Source organism: Empidonax traillii, unplaced genomic scaffold, assembly GCF_003031625.1.
Source record: "Empidonax traillii isolate 1590-97213 ecotype Southwest subspecies unplaced genomic scaffold, ASM303162v1 scaffold312:size2399984, whole genome shotgun sequence".
Classification (NCBI taxonomy): Eukaryota; Metazoa; Chordata; class Aves; order Passeriformes; family Tyrannidae; genus Empidonax; species Empidonax traillii.
Window position 1 is genome coordinate 156,438 of NW_020955505.1, and position 23,497 is coordinate 179,934.

A 23,497-nucleotide genomic window follows, 5' to 3' on the forward strand; every position below is an offset into this window, starting at 1 on the left:
GGTGAACTGGTTGTGAATTAGGACCTCACTAACTCCTGAAATTCATGCTCATCATCTCCTGTGCAAAATGCTTCATTTTCCCTTTTTTTCAGTTAGATTCTATTATACTTGCTTTGTGCTCAGATTGACTCTGGAGAAGAAAAAAGGATGCTAAGATTATTTAGACAAAATGAAAAACTCCAGGCAATTTGCCTACCAAATATTTAATTAACAACTATGACAGTAGCAAATGAAGTTTTCTGCCAGTATCTAGATCGTTTCTGCTATGAACTGAAGCCCCTGGGCTAATGTAGCAGTGATTCTGCAAGAACACACATGGTGCACTGGTTAACCTCACTTACAGTGCTGTACAGTCAGGATGGAACTAAAAACACAAGTCTGCCCACTTTTTGCACCAACGACTTTTAAAAAATCCTTTAAACAGAAGAATCCTGAAGAATACTGAACTGCACTCACAACCTTCCAAAATGTATATGACTATGGCTCTTAGGAACTCTATCAGCAGACCCTCTGACTAACAGATACACTATTTAAGCACTAAAATCTACACCATGGTTGCATCCAGACTATACAAGATTCTGCATCAATAAATATAACGAAGTCAATTTGCATTTGAAAAAAAAAAATGGACCAAACTGCATGAAGTGAATTTGTCAAGCTGAATACTAGAAGTCATTGTTCAAAATCAAAGGATTTACTATTTGTATTAAACTATATTATCATGTAAAATATTTACTATTTTCACTGAAAAACTGCATTAGTTGCTAAAACAACTTGAGAAAAATGCCACTTTTACCTTACAAAAACCAAGAAACCCCCAGAAAAACAGTACTTTATTTTACAAGCTAAAACATATTTCTAATGTGGCCTAATGTAAACTTTTGTGCAATTCTAGAAATAGGGAGTTTTAACTTCTGAAATCTTTGCTTACACTGAAGAAGGAAAAAAACCAACTACTGAAACACAGTTATTCATTAATTCTCCTTCTAGATAAATCAAGGCTTTTTTCCCTGCTGATACACATGTAATTTCTGTGCAGTGGTACCAACTAACCTTTCAAGTAAACATAGCAGCTCTGCAAACCCAGAACTAATCGAGAAATTAGAAAAATCCGCTTACTAAAGTAATGCTTCCCACTCCAGTATTTAGAAATTTTAGCACTTTCCCTTCCTCCCTCCCTCTCACTCCCCATGACCAGTCCAGTTTACCTATGAAACATAGAAAGCTATATATACCTAAACACATATAGAAGCATAAACAAAACCAGAATGACAACCTACAAATATTGTTTCTTCCTGAATATGAATACAAACATTACTGTTTTGTTAATGATGAGGAAAATAGATGTGCAGACTTTTTGGTGCTATTTTCACCTACATTCTGATTTTATTACAAAATAAACTATGAATGAACGAAATTCACACACAAAATAAACAACGAACAAAAATGAATGAAGCAATAGTTGATAATTTTCCAAATTTTCTACTCAACAAGAATATTTAGAATCACAGTAATGTACTAATAGCTTCTGTATCCTTAACAGCAGGAAAAAAAATTTGCAAAATAAAAGTTCTCAGCATGCACACTGCATGATTTGTGGACACATTCCACTTGCAAGTACTGCTGTTAAGTAATATGTACACTGGTATTTTTAGAGGCATGAGCAGCACAATAAAAAAATTACTCTGTTGATTTTATGAAGAAATAAGCACTAGAATTTGGTACTTTATCACTCATCAGATACTAAAAAAGTACAGCAAAATGACCACACCAAAATAGTGAATGAAGGAACAGTCTGAAAAAATTATTCTGTTTCACTTAAGAAAATATATAAACATAATGAAGAAATTATTGGCAATATAATTTTTAAAAAACAAGTTCAAGAATTGCATATATTTTCTTATAACTTCAGGTTATAGATAAAATGTTTAGTTTCTGGGTTTGCTTCCCTCCCCACTCTTCTCAAGGAAAAAAGACAGAACTACAGAACTTGAGTCAACTTTATCAAATCTCACTAAAACTTTTAATAATTACACATACTTTTTCTAACTTCTGATTTCTGAATCCAGAAGAAAAGGCTCTTAATACTTGCATACTTAGAATAGGAGCAAACACAATCAATAAAAAGACTTATTTCAAATCCCCAATTGTTCAAAGACAAACTTGTACCAGCAACTATTCTTTTTTAATTATTTTTTTGCATTTTCCATGCAGTGTGCAGCAACTGGCACCTAAATAGTTTCTTTGCCATCGTGAAGTGAAACATCTTGAATGCTCAAACTGTATTTTTATGAGTGCCAAGGGACCCTAAATTTTAGTGGTCTATTAAATGCCAGCAATTTCATGCTGCCTTGCATAAAACAGCATTCACATATTAGAGTGCTGCAACTCCATAGCTGCATTATGCTTCTCTCACACAACTCAAACAGAAGTTGTGTATTTCATTAAAAATATATATATTTCCTTCAAAACACATACACTTTTCCAATTAATATATTTAAAGTTCCATTTCATTGTTTTGTGTTACACTATCCTCATGGACAGAGAGTGTACTCAAGCAGGGAAAATAAAAGTCATCAATATAGACAGCATTCCTTTTATTTGAACCCAGTGTTTTACTTAGAGATGCAAGTTGCAGACACGTAACTGTCACCTGGCAAGAACGTATTAACAAAATTTTCTCTGAACAACCTAATTTACTTTGCCATAAAAATCACTGTACTAAGCTTATTGAGTACACATTACTTTGAAGAATCTGTTTCTGCAAGTCTTGCTGTCACCCAATCTTTCAGTGTTAGTTTTTATTCTCTTACCTGGCAATAATATCCTTTTCAAGAAGAAGTCCAGTCCTATGGTTTGTTTGTACTGCTTTCCAAATGTTTCTTGGGCAAATCGTGTAGCTAAGGATGTCTAAAACAGAACAGCATCAAATTAAGTTGTCATTTTAAACAGCAAAAAGCTTTATGCTAAACCAGAAGTATGAAATACAGTTAAGCACTTCTTAAATCAATGAATGCTAACAGTGTTCGTGGATTTGGATTGACAAGCAGTCCAGTCAGCTTCAACATAATAACAGGAGGAGGCAGAGGTTACTAATTCATGCAAAAAGAAGCAAGGTGCATATTTCCTGATTTCAAAAATACTATAAGAATAATATTAAAAAATAATACACAGATCTGAATAAGGAATCATTAGTATGCTCAAACTGACACAAATCTAAGTGACATTTTTTGTATCTGAAGATCTTAATATTTTTAAAAACGTTCATTTCCAAAACAAGGGTCATCCCCTGGTATAGAACACCATGATCCCAAACCAACCCTCTGGGAGACAACAGAGATCTGCACAGTGCAGAGTCCCACAGAAACTAAGTGTGGTGAGATTCCTGCCACTGTACATCAGTTTCAGGATCAGGGACTACAGGAAGTATAAGATGGGAAGAATACTTTCTTGCACACAGAAAAAAAAAAAAACTAAACTCCTCTTAAGAATGCACATTTGCAGAATCACTCCTTGCAGCAGAACTTTGGAAATTTATTTCTTCAATTGATATTTTATGCATTTATGAAAGCAGACCAATATATTGTTGATCTAATAATCAGCTTTTACTACATATTGACAAAAGGATTCACAACTAAACTTGATAAACTAATGAAGCAAGACATTTATATTGTGTCAGTAGCAACTGAATAGCAATTTAAGGTCTCCCTGCAAGGTAAAAAAAAAAAAAAAAAACTGAGGAGGAAGAGAAAGAGAAAAAAAAGAAAGTCCAACAAAAAGTAAAGGAGAAAAGAGTGGTACAATCATAAAGAATACAAAAGTTTGTACTGCCAAAAAAACTCACTTTATTAAAAATCATAAAATACATCCTACATCAAATTAGTGGTGTACACTTACAAATCTCTTATTGATATGACATTTGTATATATAAGTACAAATTAAGTACAGAAAAAAATCTAAATATGCATTTACATAATAGGGAGGAAAAAAGACTATGAGCCTCAGAAAATCTTTACACCACCCAAGAAAACTAAAAACAGGAAAGAAGGTTTTCCTTTTTTTGCCAGTTTTCTGTTCATCAAGACCCAAAGAGATGAATCACACCAATTGTTATTAGAAACTGCAGTTAGAGCACATTTAGTAAAAATTCAACAGCAAAATAATGCCAATAGTTCTGAAAAATGAGAATAGGCAAGGTCTATGAATAGGATGGTTACAATAAAGATCTAAATTAGGCTAATGATGTCAAACGTACACAGGAAGAAAAGGTAACTTACTTTTTTTGCATTAAAACATGATCACCAGAGCTCCAGCATTAAAGCTCTAGTATGAACAGATAAAGATTTATTCAACTATTGAATTTCATGTGAACTATTGTAGTTCCTATTTTTATATCATATTTATATTCCTATCACCGCCATATACATAATGAATGATATTTTGATATCAGAAGATATGTTAGGAAGTAACCCAAATTGCCAATTATAGATTATGGCAACATTTTCATTTACTTAACAGCACTCAAGCCCTGAGAGGATTAAAACTAAATAAATAAATGGGGGAAAAGGCAAGTAAACTACAAATAGCAAGAGTATGCTTATATATTTTTATCAGCGTGGAAAGGAGGAAGACCACAGAGGATGAATTGTAAGAATATTCTTCTGTCTTCAGCTATGTGACAGTAACACTGACAACACACAAAATAAAATTTAACACAGATTCAGTCTGTAGTATTGTATTGAAAAAGTCAGTAGAGCTGATTCTTTTAATCACAGTAGTCAGCATGTCAAAATTGCAAAGACATTATGTTTGATCTGTCATGACCTTAAAGATGTAGATGAGAACAAGAAGATTGCAGAAATACAACCTTCAGCCTTTTCCTTGAAATTTTCCTTGTTTGGAAAAGTAACCAGTGCCTGCAGTACAGATTAAAGTATCACCTGACTATATCATAGAATTCTACATTCTCCAACATACTAATTTAGATCCTCATTAAATAAGTAACCACTCCCTTCTTGTTTTAAAGGCTCAGTAAATATTAGCTTATCACTCTGTGACACTCAATACTCCCTGAGAGCTTCTAGGGGTGTTAATAAAAATAAACAACATACATTCAATTAACAGCCAACCTGGAAGAGAAGTAAGTCATCAACAGCATGGCAAAGTTCTCTTAAACTGTTTTTCTCTACTGTGCTGTTGAATGCAAAGGAATTTATAGCAGAAAATCATTGACTAACTCCTTTTTAAATTTTTTCTAATAAATGTTAGAGCTCAAGAAGGTGTTGGATTACCAGACTAGAGTCCTCTATTTATTCACAGAACAAGCATTTATCCACAAAATACTAAGAGCAACAGTTGAAACTTCTCTACAACAATAAACAAAGAAGTTCTGTCAATGCATATTCAAGTACCTCTACAATGCAAATACTCCCTTCAAATCCCAAAAGTGTTCCCTGCCATGCTTGCTATAGAAGATTTTACACAACAGTTTTGCCTGAGAGGATATGTTGAGTCCTATGTAAAAAGTAACAAAAATTACCAAAAACAAGTTTAGTAGAACTGTAGTTGTAAAAATAAATAAGTGGGCAGTGTTCATGTTCTAAAAACATTGTACTCCATACAATTCCATCCCTTAATGTAGAGATCAGAGAACAGTATGAAGGCCTTGATCCTTCACATCTCTACTAAGACAACCAGGCCACCAACTTGCACAGCAGAATTTCCATCAGAAATTCCATCAGTTTGGCAGGTTCACACATTTGTCCTAAATACCTCAAAGTCAATGTCGACAACCTATTCTAAATATCAATACGCTATTGAAGGTTAGCTTTACAAATTCTCTCCTTCCAGACAAGAAAAGGTCTTTGAGCTCTAATATACAGCAACCAAGATACCTGTAAAAAATAGTACATAAAATTTACAGTATTCTAGGGGCAAAATACAATGGGATATTTGGGACAGGTTTTTTTTGAAAGAAGAAAAGATGGCATTTAACCTCATATGCAAGGCATGACAGTTTCTTGCTTCTATTTTCCAAAGTCAACAACTCAGTATAAACTGATGACATGCTGTTCCTAAAGACTTACATAATGAACAAATGGGAAAAAAAATCAAACAATATCTATGAAATAAATTGAAAAGTCAATAAATTGAAGTAAATTGTAAGTCAAGCAGAACAAGCAATGATAGCCAGCTCTGAAACTGACTACACACCACGGAAACACAGAAACTTTTAGAAAAAGCCCCACCAATGACAATTCTTTGAGTAAAATCCTATAGAAGAAGCCTTTGAGAAAGCAATGCCAAAGTGTAGTATCATAGCTCGAAGAAAGAAAACTCAACCCTAAATTCAACTGGGTGCAAGCACATAGTTCCAAAGTCATGATTTTCCATGCAATATCAACTTCACCAGCTAATTGAAAGTCAATTTCCAAAAAGTAACGTATCTAACTACCCCTCCCCTCACTCCCTTCCAGAACATCAATGCTCTTATCCAAACACAGTAACACTCACCCCTGAGTCATGTTCTATCCTACTGGGAAAAATGTTAGGACAGACAAAATTAGAAGAAACATGAAGCTAAATAATGAAATGTTTTAACTACCATAAAAACAACTGTCCAAGCTGATCTCTTTCCATCCTCTCCCAACTACTGATGGAACTTTGTTCACCGAAAAAGAGAAAATTATCATGACTTTTTGATATTTGATGTTGATCTATTTGACATAGCTGGGCCAATCTGCATAGGACACTTGATTCATTTTGCAAGACTCAGCAGTGACAACAATTTTTACAACATTGATGAAGTTTTTGAGCCCAAGTGTAACAAGACAATCCAGAACTGGTTCAATGCTTAAAAATCTGATATCCTAAAAAATCCTAAAGCAAGCAGGATACCACTCTTTATGCCAGCCTATGTTTTAGCTCTGCAAATTCCCCTACCAGTTCAAGCATTCATTCTTTCATTTTTATCAGTCATTGTTAACAGGAAAAGGTAGTATGTTTCTGCTACCATACTTTAGTCCCACCTACAAGAGACAGCAGATAGACAGAACCTCAGCACACCTATTCTTCAGCACCTCCCTTTCCATGAATAGCTCCAAGATTGGCTTCCAAATGCCCAAAATCTTTTTCAACAGCAGCAGATCAAAGCAATGTACATTAAATCAGTACCACTATATACTTCAATATGAAGACAATCTGTGCACAAAAAGAGTAGAAATATCTGGACCATAACTTTTTTTTTAATCCATACTGGTAATGAGGGTTTATTTTAAAGTAAAATCATTTTGGCTCAGGAAGAGGGGGCTGATTTAAAAGCTAGATACATAAGGCTGTTGTATGAATATATGTTCCTTCCTGTAGCCAAAATCAAAGACAAAACTGATATTAATAATTGCTATTTATCTTCATTTCACATTGTCCTTGCCTCTGATTTTAGATTGTTTTCCTAGTTTGTAAAAATTGTTCTCTATTATCTTTTTCCTAACCAGTCATGTCTCCCTCAGTTTTGCTTTTCAACAATTCACCATTTCCTTACTGTCTCTATTTTACCCAAATAGTTTTACAGATTCTACTCTGTCTTACTCCTCTTATTCCTTCTTCCATTTTTACTCTTCTCTACTTAAGAGTTTGCTCCAGCAGTGCTTATTCTGACCCTTAAAATTCTAAGTATCCAGTCATTCATTTAAGCACCTCAAAACAAACGAATTGAAGCACAACATCCCTCCCTTGCCTCATGGATAAAGCAATTCCCACCTAGTGGAAGTATATTACCCTTAGTTTGAACTGACACTGATTTGTTTTTAAGATACTACCAATCCCTGCACAGATCCTGAGTCCCACTGGTTCTAAACAATGGGTGAGGAAAACAGAAAGCAAGTTTACACCTGACTCACAACAACATTTCTTTTTCCTGAAGAAGCAAAGACCAGACAACCCTAGATGGTCAAGTAGGAGGAAATAAAATTCTACACCACTCTCCTTTTTTTTTTTTTGGCAGGAGAGGGAGCAGAAGACAGAAGTCAAACACGAACATTGCACACTGAACACAAGATACAGTATTTCAGATTTATGCCATTATTGTCTACACTCCTCGTGTCTGATGATCCCAGCAACAGAGGCAGAGAAAAAACAACACCTTGCACAGTAAAAGAGAAGCTAAGTGTGCATGTGTGTAAAGACCAGCTGTGAACCAGATGTGAAAGGTAGGATATTTAGAGTTGAAAACACATAGATATACATGTTTCAACAAGTAAGCAGAACAAGTAGCCAACAAAGAAGAGGAACCTCAACAATTTAGTCTTCTGAGGTGCTTGAAATAGCACTAGGTACATTTTATCCTTCCATTCCATGACCCAATCACTTCTTTATTTTTACAAGATCTTACAATAAATCTATTATTTCACGTGTGTGCTCCAGGCCATCAGGATGGCGGGAAGGAGACTCTATTACAGCATCATCTAGAGGGGACAGGGGGAAAAGCAGCACACCAGAGCATCGATGCTGCTCATGCCCAATAACTACACTGGAAGCACGAGACTCCTAGAGCCAGCAGGAGTTTCAGTGAGTGACAGCTCTTATGAGAGAGGTAGGGACCAGCAGAAATATACATCAAAACTCAAGAACACTTGAAAATCCATGTTTGGTGAGAGGTCTTTCCACAAGTTGCTGAAGAACAGTAGTGAAAGGATTCCTCAGTTTGAATGGAAAACTCCTGGGGAATGCTACCAATAAAGCAGCACTTCAGCTGTCAATCCTGTGTATTTATTACACTCTCATCACACAGTTGCTTGGAATTGCCCATCTACTGACTCAGATGAACACAATACCACTTCATACTGGGTTTAGAATCACTGGAGACAAAAAACTGATTTGTTTCTTCATAGGGTTCTGAATAAGTAAGTGAGCAAAACCACACAGGTATTTTCACTAATAAACGCCAGGCAGTTCATTTAAACAGCTCTAAGGACATTTCTCACTTTTCATATGAATTGTGAGGTAGGCAAACTTTCTACTACCTATTGTTTCAAAAGTTAATGACAGAGGAAAAACTGTATACTTCAAGCATACAATAAATTTACTATTTTCAGGTGTATCTCACAAAATTATTCAGGCTACATATGGTAATAGGTACATTCAAGAGTATGGTAAAGATCGGTGAGATCGGTGACTATTTTCATGGTAAGAAAGCAGTCTTTCTTTTGCCTACTTCGGTTTCTCTTTGTCAAAATTTCTCTTTCAAAAAGGCAGGTACTACTTATTGATAAATAAACTTTTACAAGCTGTATTTCGCTATGTTGATTATTAGATGGGGGGGGGGGGAAATAAAACAAAAACATGAAAGTCACAAACAAAAACCAAATGGACCCAACAGTGCCTTTCCAAACCCTGAAACAGTAACTCCAATAGCCGCAGACGGTTCTATACACCAAGGGTTGGTGGCTCTGCAGCCGACACGAGGAGCGCCTGGAGACCCAGCTAAGGAGCCTTCCAGCTCGTCCTTTCGAGGGGAATCGCGAATCCTGTGCTCGGCTCCGACCGCAGCCCGGGGCCACCGAGGGCAACTCTGGGCTATTCCAGCGACTCCAGCCCAGCAATTCCTGCCTCCAGCGCGCGACCAGCACCGCAGGGGGATCAGCGGGAAACTCCGTCAGCACCACAGGAATTACGTGATTCGCCGCTCTTTTCTTTACGGCTCAAGAAAATTGGATTAAAGTCGTGCTCGTCTACTTGTTGATGGTGCCTCTCCGGGTGCGGGAGCCCCGTCGGAGGGTTTGGCTGCCGGCACGGAGCGGACACCGGCGGGGAGAGCCCGTGACTCCCGCGAAGGGCCGGGAGCTGACGGGGAGCAGCCAGACGGATATCGCGACAGCGCGACAGACGGGAAACCGCCGCGGGCTGCTCCCTCCCTGCTCAGCAGGAGAGCCGGGGAGAGCGCTGAAGGGGAAGACCGGGAAGGGGCCCGGGGCACCGCGGCGAGGGAGAGGAGCTGCCGGCAGGGCCGGCACTGACCTTGCCAGTGGTGCCGTCCCCCAGCACCACCAGCTTGAGCTGGCGGTCCGGACTCTCCTCGTCCTCCGAGTCCGACATGGTCCCTACGGCCCCGGCGGGCAAGGAGAAGAGGCGGAGGGCAGCCGGGCGGAGCCGGGCGCAGGAGCGAGGAGGGGACGGGGCGCAGAGCGAGCGCGGCACTCACGGAGCCCGCAGCGGCACCGGGGCCACAACCGCCATCTTGCCTCGGCGCGCCCGCCGTCGCTATGGTCCGCGCGGGGCGAGACCAAGGGGAGAGCCCAGGGAAGAGGGGGGAGGCGGTAGATCGAGGGCGCGAGCTACAGCAACAAGTGCAGCAGCTGCTGCGGGACGCCCCCACTGCAGTCCCCTCAGCGGCCAGGCGAATGGTTCAGCCCGGCTCCCCGCCGCACGCCGCGGTGACTCGGCCCCGCAGTGACGCCCCGCGTGGTAACCGAGCAACGGGGGGCGGGGCGGGGGCGGGGCTACGGCCCGCTGAGGGGAGGGGCCGCGCCGTGCGGAGCTGCCCGGTGGGCAGGTGTGTCTTGTTATGGCAGCTAAATAAATACATGTCAAAACTGAATCACAGAGTCACTGCATGGTTTGGGTTGGACGGGAACTTAAAGATCATCTAGTTCCAACCCGTCCTGCCGTGGGCAGGGGACATCCCACCAACCTGGCCTTGAACACCTCTGGGGATGGGGCATCCACAGCTTGTGTGGAAAACCTGTTCCAATGCCTCACCACCGTCAAACGGAAGACTTTCTTCATAATACCTAATCTCAAACTTTTCTCCTTCATCTTAAGGCCATTCCCCCTCATTCTATCACTACACTCTCTTGTAGGAAGTCCCTCTCCAGCCTTCTCGTAGGTGCTGAAAGGCCTCAATAAAGTCACTCCAGAGCCTTCTGTTCTGCAGACTGAACAATCCCAATTCTAGGGATGCCACCACTTTCTTAAACAATCTCAGAACTTTTGTATTCATATAGGCAGTCAGTAAGAAACTTGACATAGCCCTAGCTGAATTTTAGACCATTTACTTTATCTTGCACCCTGTCCACAGAGAACAGGTTATAATTTTCTCTCCTGCCTTCCCCGTATTTGAAGACTTCATTGTGCCCTTAGCCTGTCATCTTTCCCATAGACTAAACAACTCCTCTTCAGTCAGTCTTTCCCTGGGTTGTCTCTCCTAGACTTCTGATTATTCTTGTTGCTTTCCTTTGGCCTCTCTCCACTTTCTTGACGTGGTGTACCAAAAACTGGATACAGTACTTCTGTTGAGGCCTTGGGAATACTGAGTGGAAGTATTACTTCATGTGTCTTACATAGGAGACTCCTGTTTATATATCCCAGTATGATGTTTGTTTTCTGACAGCATGACATTGCTGATTCATACTGATCCTGATTTACAAAAAAACTTCTGAATCCTCTCCTGTTATTGAAATTTCATTCATGCTGAAGCTTTATGCCTGTTTAACTGTAGTGCTTTCTGCTTTTCCCTGTCGAATTTTCATCCTATGTTTCAGGCTACTTGCACCATTTGTCCATATAACTCTATTTATAATCTTTTCCTCCAAAACGCATGCCATCCCTTCCAACTTGGTTATATCCACAACTTTAAGAACCATATTACCTATTCAAAAGTCATTAATACTGATATTCAATAGTGCCAAATCTCTGCAAGCCCTTATTTGACCTATTTTTCCAGTATGATGAGTAACAACAATTCTTTGGACATTATTTACATGACAATTTGAATAATTGTCATTGCCAGAAGTCTTTAAAGTATAAATGTACTTTAATGGATTTAAAGAATTTTTAGAACAACTTTGTGTAATGCCTGAATAGAAACCGCATTTGTTTCAGTCTCCGTCAGGCTTTCTTTTTGAAATGTATGTCTGAAATTTCCAATATTACAAGTACACTGTTTTACTCAACCTTCAGCAGCATCAAGAAGGTTCTTTATTACTTATGTATTCAAATGTTTGTGGCCAAATGCTTTCCCAATGACATTCTGGGGAAAAAAAAACAAGGAGGGGTAGACACATAAAAGACTTAAATTTCTAATGGAAGACCAGACACTCATCCTTGTCACTCCATACTTAACATCAAATTAAACGTCTTACTCATCAAATCGTCTTTTAGCCTAATTGTCCTGCAAGTTCTCTCAACTAGGAACTTCAGCAAGATCAGCATCAGGACTCAGCTGAACAGCATTTCTTTGCAGGAAGAACACTAGGGATAAGCACTAAATTTTCCTTTGTGATTTGTGACATAATGAACAGATGTGCAATTATCACTAGACATTTAAAAGCTCCACATTTCACACCAGGGCAGACAGGTGATTGACAGACCTCGTTGGTGGAACTGTTCGTATCCCTGAGATTCTGCTTCAGTCAGAAAAAAAACATAAAAGATTAATTCAAAGCTTCCTGATGCTTTTGGGGAGAAATAGGGCTTTATTAAACCCCCAAGATCAAAGGCTATGGGTGCAAAATCAGGATGATCAGAAAGCAAGGTGCTCCAGGTGTCCAGGCTGTGTGTATTGTCATTTGAAATACAACAAAGAAATGTGTGTTATAATACACATCTCCAAACTTAATTTTCTTCCTAAATTATTTTAATTTTTCCTCCTCAAATCACCCAAGCTTATTAAAAATTAACATCATCACTGAAATCAGTGTAAAATATAGACATAACTGTTTTATCTCTAATATAGCATTTATGGGCTAAAAGTTGTCTTGAGCCTGTGTGTCTGATATATTTAACTAAGCAGTTATACATTAAGACACAACTTTGGAAATACAAAGAATACTTGATATGGGTAAACATGCATGTTTGCTGTTGACTACCAAGACAGATGAATGGAAACTACTCCAGGAGACTGTAATGTAATCAGACAGCTCAACCCATAAAAGACTCATTTCTTAAGTCTATGGATGACAGGGATGTACTAAAATCATTTTTTTATTATATAAAAAAATAATCAGTGCACAAGATGAAAGCTGCCTGGTGAAGTTAATGCTTTAATTAACAATAAAACTACCAAAGACTGTTGTTTACCATTATTTCACTTTACTAGTATAACAGGGCAAACAGTCTGACTACAAATCTTTATGCATCTTGCTTGTGATGTTCAGCAAGCGCATTAACAGGGTGGTGTGGTAATTTTATGCAGAGTGGTACAGATTGTTGCTACCAGCAAATTCCGTCTAGGGAGGTTTTCAAATAGAAATGTTTTTGTCATTGCAATCTCTCTTGTTTGCTAAATATCAGTAGCATTTTATGGATGAATAGAAGCTATTCTTTTATTTCTTGGTATTTCACAGGTAAAGTAAACTGTTCTTTTTTCCCTGGAGCATGTTGAAAAGCACTGGAATTAACAAACAGAACACTGCAGTAAAAGAAAAACAAACAATGGATGGCAGTACGCAAATAATTTGAAACTCTTCTGCATTTTTACAATACTAAGAAAAAATCCTTGAGCAGTGATTTTTAATAGAGCTTTCACTGAAAAATGCCTGGGTTACCCAACGACACAGAAAATAAATATATATTTTTAAATAAATATATATGGTTTATTTGACATTCAGTCTGGTTTTTTTTATTTGCTCTTTGGGGTTTTTTATTTTACTTTCTATATACTCTATATTATTTCTTTATGATGAAAATTCACTGCTAATCCACTAGAAACTGAAAATATTCTCAATGGCAACTGAGATGACAAAAATTTAAAAATTCACATATTTCATTCAGGCTACAAACAATGAAGTAATTGCATACTCATTCTCTGTCAGGTTTTGGCCTATTACTTTAATTGATCATTTTTTACTGAATTAAATCTACTTCTAAATATGTGAAACCAAACAGCGTAGACAGTTTTCTATGTCTATACTTGAGAGAAAGTGAGGGAAGAGCTATATGACATTTTTTGAGCTGGTAGTGAGAAATAGTCCACTTTTTTGCTATCATTTTGTTGCAGTTTAACTACAAAACCATTTTTGGTAATCAGTTTCAATTCAAAGAAGAAATAGCACAGTTTCCGTTTTGGTTCCTTTGCCCTATGGTTCCTTTGGTTCCTTTGCCCTTTGTTCTTTAGTTACCCTGACTAAGTAATTGTGGCATACACTCTCAACTGTGTTTGCAAATGCAAACTTTACAAGTGCAAACTAGACCTTTACAAATGTGGGAGGGATTTTTTTAGAATATAGCAAAAGGTTGCATTCCCTACACACAAGTATCTACGAAAGCGCAAAAAATCATTACCTACATAGGAAATAGACATATGCTTCTCTTAGGCTGAGAAAAGGGTGAAAATCAGGCTGAATGAGGTGGAATTCTGGACTAACAGAAAAAGGAATAGCATGTGTGAGAGCCTTCAACCTTTTTGCCATCAGGCATCAGGAATGCAGGGTCATTAGATACCAAGTCATCTGTGCTATCACCTTCAGTGCTTGATGGAAACAACACATTTCTCAGAGCAATTGACAGGAGCTATGTCCTCTGTTACCAATATAAGGCATTCTTTTAACTGTTATTCTGCTTTTTCTTCCTGTGCTTATACAACAATACACATTCCCTTTTGTGTTTCATATTAATTTTTCTATTTCAAGTCTCTGTTGCTGGGATCCATATACGCTTCTCTTCTTCAAGGTGGAAATTGTTATTACATCAGTTTGAGTGAGGAAAGTGTCCTTTTTGGAAAAGAAAAGCAAAACTTTTGCCAGAAAAGTGGAAAGTGCATTTAAAAAAAAATACATATTTGCATTATTAGGTTGATTTTGCCACTCATTTCTGGAAGGGAGGAGAAAGCAACTGTTTTTTTTAATTACACTACAGATTTGCAAATAAAACCTAACTGTTTCTTTTTCAGCAGTATCATCTCTAATGTCTTTACCAGATAGTGTTTTCTTCTGCACTGCTTGATGGCTGTGCCTTGAGTGAAACTCAGTGATTAATGAGGCTGACTAGATGGACAAGTGAGTGGAAATGGTAAATAATCACTTGTTTTTATACATGTAAAAACTGGTTCCTACTCAAGTTGGAAATCCTTGCTTTTGGAAGGACTTTCTTCCATCTTACTTCCTGCTAACCCAAGGTCACTTAAGGAACAACAGTTTTAAATGCTTGCTGATTACAGTGATGCAAACGTCTCTGGCCCAGACACTGCAGTGAACAAGACTTTCCACACAGGAATATGGTTAAGCTGAAGGCCACAACTTTTATAAACTACATTGCCTAATAAAACAGGGAAGAACCGCTAGCCAGCTGTTCCCCACAAACTACCCAGTAAAACAGGACCAGTGAGGTTCACCAAGGACAAGACTATGGAGGCCAAGCTAAATGTTTAAGAGAAAGCTAACCACATCCTCCCTCCAGCAAAAGTGACCAAGGTATTATGTGGTCCCAAAGAAGCTATCTCCTCCTACATTGTCTGTGCTGCAGAGGGGAGAGAAGAGTAATGTCAGTAGTAACTTTTTAATTTATGTAAAGTGCTACCTTTTCCTTTTATTGTGGAATGGGAAATAGCTAACTGACACCTGGCTAGTATTTAAGACATGAGCAGTAATTCTGCCCACAGCTAACATGAAAAAAAAAAAAAAAAACATTGGAAACCTGCTCTCTAGTTGTGTGAACAGATAAACAAGTTCTCTGGTCTTTCCACTACCTGAATCTACTAATAAAGCCACACCACATTTCCAGTGTGGTAAACACTTTTTCTCACTAAAGCACACTATCCAACTCAGAGTAGAAAGTCCAGCAACAGCCAGGCTAACAAAAACAGTTAGAGAAAGAGGAGGAGTCAAAAATACCTTCAGAACAAGAACTAGTTTACAAAAGAAGTACATCTAACTTCTATTGATATGGTCATGCAAATTTGAAATTTCCCACCTGAACACAGAAGATCATTGGGAATTCCTGTTTCTTGTCTCCAAACCACAGTGCTTGTTGGAATAATGGAGAAAGCTGTCTTTCTCACAGTCTTGACCTGTTATCAGTTAAATAAAAAGCCTTTTTTTTTTTCCTTTAATAACTACATGGAAAATAATTCTAAAATTATTTTTTAGCATGTAATACTGGTTTGGAAAGACCCACCTGAATCAGTGGTATCTTATTGAATACCTGAAGGAAAACACCAAGTTCCATCACACAAGCAGGAAAGTTGTTTGCCCTCACCACTCTTCCTGGAAGCTTTTTCTAGAGCCTGGTGGTTTAACTCCATGTAGTGGGTTGACCCCATTTGCTAGTTTGACTGAGATAGAATTAATTTTCTTCACAGTGGCTAGTACGAGGCTGTGTTCTGGGGTTGTGTTGAACGCAGTGATGATAAAAGAGGTGCTTTTGTTACTACTGAGCAGGGCTTAAACAGAGCAAAGACTTTTTCTGGTTTTTATTCTGCCACGCTGGCAAGGAATTGCGGGGTGCGTGGGAAGTTGAGAGGAGACACAGCCAGGACAGGTAACCCAAACTGACTGAAGGGATATTCCAGACCATACGAGATCATGCTCAGTATACAAAATGGGGAGAAGAAGGAGAGAAGGGGGAACATTTGGAGTGATGATGTCTGTCTTCCCAAGTAACTGTTACACATGATGGGGCTCTGCTTTCCCAGAGATTGCTGAACACCTTCCTGCCCATGGGAAGCAGTGATTTAATTCTTTTTTCTGCTTTGCGTGTGTGTGTGTCTTTTGCTTTCCCTACCAAAGTGTCTTTATCTCAGTCCACAAGTTTTCCAGCTTTTACCCTTCTGATTCTCTTTCCAGTCCTGCTGGTGGGGCAATGAGCAAGCGGCTGCATGGGGCTTGGTTACTGGCTGGGGTGAAACCACGACACTCCACCTGACAGATAAGCTCCCACCCGGGCACCTGCTCACTCTCCCTCAGCAGGATCAAGGAGAGAATCAGAAGGGCAAAATCAAGAAATGAAGATTGAAATAATGACAGTTAATAAGTGAAACAAAGCTACACACACAAGCAAAGAAAAAAAAAAAATTAATTCACTACTGCCCATCAGCAAGTAGATGTTTAGACACTTCCTGGAAGGCAGAGCCTCAGCATGTCTACTTGGGAAGACAAATGTAATAACCTCAAATGTCCCCCTTCCTCTTCCTTTCCCCCATCTTTTATTACTGAGCAAACAATTGCATTTGCTTTTTTCACAAATAAATCATGTTTCCAATAGATCTGGTAGCTGTCTCATTCTCCTCTTAAATTGTTAGCTATAATGTTTTCTCTTCTTCTAAAGATCTGGTTACTACCTTCCAAGCATATGACTTTGCACTTTTTATGGCTAAATTTTACCCCACATCAAGGGTTTCAGGCCACAGTTATACAGTTCTTTTGGCCCAGTATCTTGAGCCTCCAAAAATCCTCTTACCAGTTAATTAAACTCATCCTGCTTTTTGTGCACAGCACACTAAAAATGCATTATACAATACTGCACCTGAAGCTTATTACTGACGAAGCCCATCTCCTGCAACCTGATACTTCTTTCAGTAACATCCATCATGGTTTTCTCTTTAGCTAGTTCTCCCATCTTCACCTTATCTACTGATTTCCACCTTTCTGTCTTAGTCTGTAGCTACTGTCTATGAAAGTCCACATAGATGATATCCACCTGAGGTGGGTTGACCCTGGCTGGGCACAAGGTACTCACCAAAGCCACTCTATCACTCCCTTCCTCAGCTGGACAGCAGCCAGAGAATACAATGAGAGGCTCGTGGGTCAAGATAAGGGCAGGGAGAGATCACACCAACTACTGTCATGGGTAAAACTGACTTAGTTAGTTTTAATTAGTTAAATTAGTTAGTGACTTAATTAGCTTTAATTGTTACCAAGCAAGTTAGAGTAGGAAAATGAGAAATAAACCCAAAACTTAAAACACCTTCCCCCCACCCCTCCCTTCTTCCCAGGCTCATCTTCACTCCCAAATTCTCTACCTCCTTCCCCACAGCAGTGCAGGAGGACAGCAAATGGGAGCTGCAGTCAATTGATCACATGTTGTCTCTGCCACTGCTTCCTCTGAAGGGGAAGACTCCTCACACTCTTCCCCTCCTTCAGCATAGGCTTCCCACAGGGTCACAGATTCCTTCAGGTATCCACCTGGTCCAATGTGGGGTCCTCCAAGGGGTGCAGGTGGATGTCTGCTCCACTGTGGACCTCCACAGGCTGCGGGGGGACAGCCTGACTCACCATGATCTGCACCACGGGCTGCAGAGGAATAACTCTCTGCTCCAGCACCTGGAGCACCTCCTCCCTCTCCTTCTGCACTGACATCAGTGACTGCAAGGCTGTTCCTCTCACATATTCTCATTCCTCTCTTCAGATACAATTGTGCAGTTTTTTCCCCCTTCTTCTTAATTTGGTTATCCCAGAGGCAGAACCACTGCTGCTGTTTAGCTTGGCCTTAGAAAGTGGCAGGTCCCTCTTGGAGATGGCTGGTGTTGGCTTCGTCGGACATGGGGAAGCTTCTGGCACCCTCTCACAGAAGCCTCACCCGTAGGTCCCCCCACTACCAAAACCTGGCCACACAAAAGCGATACACTACCATGTTACCCTTGTCTAAAATATCTTTCAGGAAATCAATTGGCATATTCATCTGACACATGAAGTAAACTTGTGTCACAATGTATCCAAGTTTTCATTTGCATAGCAGTCCTTATAAACATTTTTTCACACTGAACTGTATGTCAACAGAAATCCCTTGGAAATACGTCACTTAAAGTCTTGATATCAGTTTGTGAAGTTATGATCTACTCATGAATAATTCACAAGAAGATAAACTCAATTTTCTAAATAAATTATTAATTGTAAATGATTTCTTAAGACTCTCATGACAGGGAATATATCCCTTTCAGCATTTTTATGGTCAGCCTCCACAGCAATAATTATTCATTATTGATCTTCATCCAAAGAACTGCACACTTACGAGTTGAATGAATCTCGACATGGGAAATCCACTGCAATTCCCTTTCTGCCAAGTCTAACTGACCTGCTCAAAGTTATGTGTGTTGTCAGCCTCAAAGGCAAGAATAGAGCTCAGGGTTTTCTACTTTGACCTCTCCAAATATACATTTATCTCCAACACTAAACTGCAGATGCTATGACCTGCAGTTCTGTGTTCACTGCAGCACATACCAACCATGCTTTCAGTGTGCTCAAACCTAATTAGTTCCCCAGACTCCCAGCCTTTATTTTACTAATCTCTGTGTAGCACATAAACGGTTTCTGATCCACTTGACAAAACTTGAATCCCTGTTCCAGGAGCTTTTTTTCCAGAAAGAGATCTCTCTAGACTTGGAGATGCATCTGCTTAAGTCTTCAAGAAGCTCCCATACTGTATGGGGAAAATCATTACCAGTCTGATTCACATGTGAAGAGGTGAGAGGCTCCTCCTCTGCTCCTTCACTGCTCAACCTCATCTATAAGTACCTTGTCAGCTAGAAGGTACTGATGATCCAGTGCAATTGTCTGCCATATTGCATAAAATTATCTCATTTTTCTTTGGTTGTCCCCATGACTGTGGCAAATTTCTGTTTCTTTGTTTTTCCCTAGATTACAATTTGTAATTTTTAAGGATCAAATGCCATCTATTTAAGGAGCAAATTTCCTTGTAATTAGAGTACATGTTTTTAGAAGAAAATATTATATTTGAATTGTTAGTGTTCCTTTTAAATGGACAAATATACACCCAGACACTGACAGCAGGGAACACACCAAGTAAAGTGACTGGATTTTAGATCCCTGCTGGCAAAAACAGACCTGTTGGATGCTGTGCAATTCTGTCACTTCACTTTAGTTCTTCAGTGGCAGCTGTAATCTTCTGAAAAAAAATTGGGCTCGTAAAAGTCTGAGCTGCTTGGCCAAGTTCCTGCAATCCTTTGCCTACACAAAACTGCCTTCTACTCAAGCTCTGTTATCCAGTAAAATGTTACCAGAGATCTCTACTGATCTCACTTTGCCATACAAGAACTTTTCCAAAGATATTCCCTGCTAGATTTCAGCTTTAACTGATAGGCATTGGTATGTTCTGATTTGTCCTGAATCAGCCAATGTCTGTCTCAAGAATGAAACAAGGACCCTTGAGCCAGACACTTGCCCTGCACATGGAAAGAAATTTTTTGGAGATCAAAAGGGAAAATCTGACTGGTCTGAAGGGTGATATCACTGCTAATCCTATTTTATTTTCTGCCTGGTGAGAACGAGGAGCAGAAAATTTTATACAATATACAATGTAAACATAACAGAGAGCATGAGCCTGTCAGCCTATCACTGGCATGAGACATGCATACCTGGATCCTGACAAGGATATTTTGTGACCAAAGGCAATAATGAGGTTTTCAAAAGCACGCATTTAAGAGTGATGCATGCTTTAGAGCTGTGCTCCTACAAACTGTGATTTAAAAGGCTGGAGGCTTCAATCTGAGCTGCTAAAATTCAAAATGACAAAAACTTACAAAATTTTATTGCTCTGCATTTAGTGAAATTTACATTTACAAGCTGTCAGTTTGAAATGCTGAATAACTCATAGTTTAGAACACTGAACACCAGTTTGAATTATGCTTGCAGTTCATTGCTTCCTACTTACAGTCTTCCTGAGATATCCAGAGTAACCCTTCCATCACACACTTTTGCTATCTCTCTTAATTCAGCTTTGGCCCCAAAAACACACTGACTTTACAGGAAGGTCAGGGAAAGAAATGTATCTTGTTGCCATAAAAAAGCCTAGGCATAATTAAAAGCTCCCTTTCTGCTTGTTTAATGTGCTAATATGAGAACATTAAAGCCAATGTACCATCTATAGCTTGGTTGCTCTGGCTGTCTGGGTTTTTTGTTAATTTACAGACTCACTTATGTAGACTCTTAAATTCACAGCATTGGTGGGTGGTAAGGTAGATGGTTAATGAAGAAACATAGAGTAGGAAACTTCTTTAATGCCTGTTTTATGTTACCTTGGGTGACATTTTTTGGAGGACAAGGATCAAAGTTTGTAACTTAAAGAGTCTCTCAAGACAGGAAAAAATGTACATGGTTTTAAGGCACCCCTAAAAATTATGGGATGGCTAATATCCCCCTTGTTCTGTGGTCTGTTCTAAAACAAAAATATTAAGCCAAATGTTTGGCTCTGTATAATAAAAACAGATTATCTAATGGTTTCCAGTGGGAAATATGAGAAAGAGCATTCATAAAGACTCAGTAATAGTTATGAATTATAAAGACTTCCTCATTTTCAGTACAAACTGAGACCCCAATAGAAACTGCTGGATATTCATTCACATGCCCTCAGAGGGACTGTACGTGGACATTTTTAATTAACATTATTTGCAACACCTTACTCAAGTTATTCATTATTAATTTCACATGTTTTGAAGTCCTGACCAGAAAGTTTTCATCACTTGCTCTAATTACACCATTCTTACATTACTTTAATACTTCTAAAGGGATACAGTGATTTGCAATCTATACTTATTTTAATTAAGAAAGAAAACAATGTTTAAGTAATCAAGGTCATAAAATGAAAAAAAAGTCAGGAAATATAAAATAAACTTTGGTTCATTAGGTCTTCTCTGTAAGGAAAAAAAATAAAGGCACAATTTGACATTTCTGCATTTTCAGAGATGCCTCTGTTGTCACAACTTCACTCTTCTCTTTCTATATCCGCAAAATGTTTTTGTGATTATTATTGCATATAAAACAGGCACAGCACCCTCAGTTCACTTCCATCTGTCCTCACTGGCCAGATGTCTGTGCCTGTCAGTTCAAATGATTAAGACAGCATAAAATTTCTTCATCTTGCCTCATCTGAATGATTTTTCTTAGCTTTTCTCTTTGGGGCAGTTTTAGCTATTGAAGCCAAAACTGGATGGCTAGTCTGCAGAGATTTGTTTGAGGTTATAGTGGTGGCAGCAAAGGCAGAAAATACTCAGGAAACTTCTGACAAGACCTTCATGTTTGTGTGTACACAGAGTAAATAAACTCTGCTAATTTATTCCTAGAGAATGGAGAAAAGCGCCACTGGAGAGACCTGAGAGATCAACAAAGCCTGAGTTCTACCATGATAAACATGGAAGAGCCCTCTCATCCTCAAGAAGATCCGACAGGCTCAAAAATGCTTTAGCTTTGCTCTTTAGCTAAAATGTTGATGTTAAAATGTTGAAATTTAGCGTTTTAAATAAAACGGATACTTGGCACCTCCCGTTGAGACCATGTACTAAACTCATACCTCAGATACACCTTTTTGTTTGCAAATTACACATTTTCGTTGAAACTGGTTTCGTAAATAATAGCTGAAACTGAAGAACACAAGATGGCAGTGTCAGACACCACGTACCAGCAGGGGACTGTAGGCTGGTCCAGCGGGATCTCTTGGGAGAGGGGACAAAAGCAAGAAACACTGAGGTTTTCGTGCCTGCCTTGATAGCCCTGTGGAACACTTGCTGGGAAGCTAAGAGACCTTTCTGTTCCAACAATACCTAGAAAATACTCTGCAGAAGGAATAAAAAGACAGTACTCTGTGGAACAGATCTTGCTCCACACAATTCTCTGAGATCTCTAGGTTTAAGGTGGTGTGTTTAGACCTAGAATAATATGTACCTTACAAAGTTTTCAAGGAAATCAAGCGACCTTCTAAAGCTGGAACATTGCTTTTCTTTCCCTATCCTAGCAGAGAATGAACATATACATCCTTTTTTTTCTCCCTCTCTTTTTTTTTTTTTTCCCTTCCCAAATTCATGTTACACCAGTCTCTGTAGCTGGCTAGATAGATACATATAAGAAGAGCCTAATTTTTGTCAAAGATGTACAGGAAGATTTATTAGTTCTTGAATGCCATGGGGTTTTTTTCTGATTTAGGAAGCTCATTATAATCAATGAGGACGAGCCTGTGGGAATGGAAAAGGTGCAAACGTGACCTAAAACGCCGCAAAAGCCCCAGATCGAACCTGTTTGAAGTGGAGCTATCTGAATCCAGACACCTGGCAGAAGCTCTGTGGGAAAATAAACTTTGAAGACCCTTTAATAACACCCGTATGTCCAAACCCAGTGAAGCTCATTGGCAATTATTGTTCTGCTGAATTTGGGGGATTCTTACTCGGCTGTCCTTTCTGACTTTCCTAGTACTACTGAGCACCTGAGCCCCAGTCCTGCTCCCACTGAAGGACGCAGGTCTATTCCTTTTCATTATGAAGTTCGGGCCCCCCAAACTTGGAACTATCGCCAGCCCCTGTTGTGTGTTTGTCCCGCCCCCGTGGACGGACCGTCCCAGCCTAGACTGCCTTGCCCCGCTCCCGGCAGTCAGGAGGTACCTGCTGACGGGCAAGGCTCTGATTTTTAGTATGTACTGCGCTGGTGGTTTTTTCCACCGTCTTCACCTCGAAATCGAGGGCTGAGAAAGTATTTTGTTTAATTCTTGGGGAAAGTGCAGTAACACCTCAGACATGCCTTGGAAATTTAACTAGAAATAAACCTCCTCATCAAAATACCTCGCC

The 23,497-nt window shown here is 39.1% G+C and overlaps 1 protein-coding gene across 4 annotated transcripts in view; it reads right to left on the reverse strand.

Moving 5' to 3' along the window:
* The window catches only part of RAB28 (RAB28, member RAS oncogene family), a 64,131-nt gene extending 53,734 nt beyond the window's left edge, over positions 1-10,397 (reverse strand). For 3 of the 4 annotated variants that reach the window (XR_003572053.1, XM_027891243.1, XM_027891245.1), the window contains exons 1-2: positions 10,015-10,397; positions 2,814-2,910 (exon numbers count right to left, since the gene is read on the reverse strand). Coding sequence is in view for 3 of the 4 variants with exons in the window: in XM_027891243.1 (XP_027747044.1) it covers positions 2,814-2,910; positions 10,015-10,092 (175 nt within the window). In the remaining variant the exon portion in view is untranslated. The remainder of the gene's footprint in view (positions 1-2,813; positions 2,911-10,014) is intronic. The other variant, XM_027891244.1, reaches the window with a different exon arrangement.
* Positions 10,398-23,497: the final 13,100 nt, after the last annotated feature.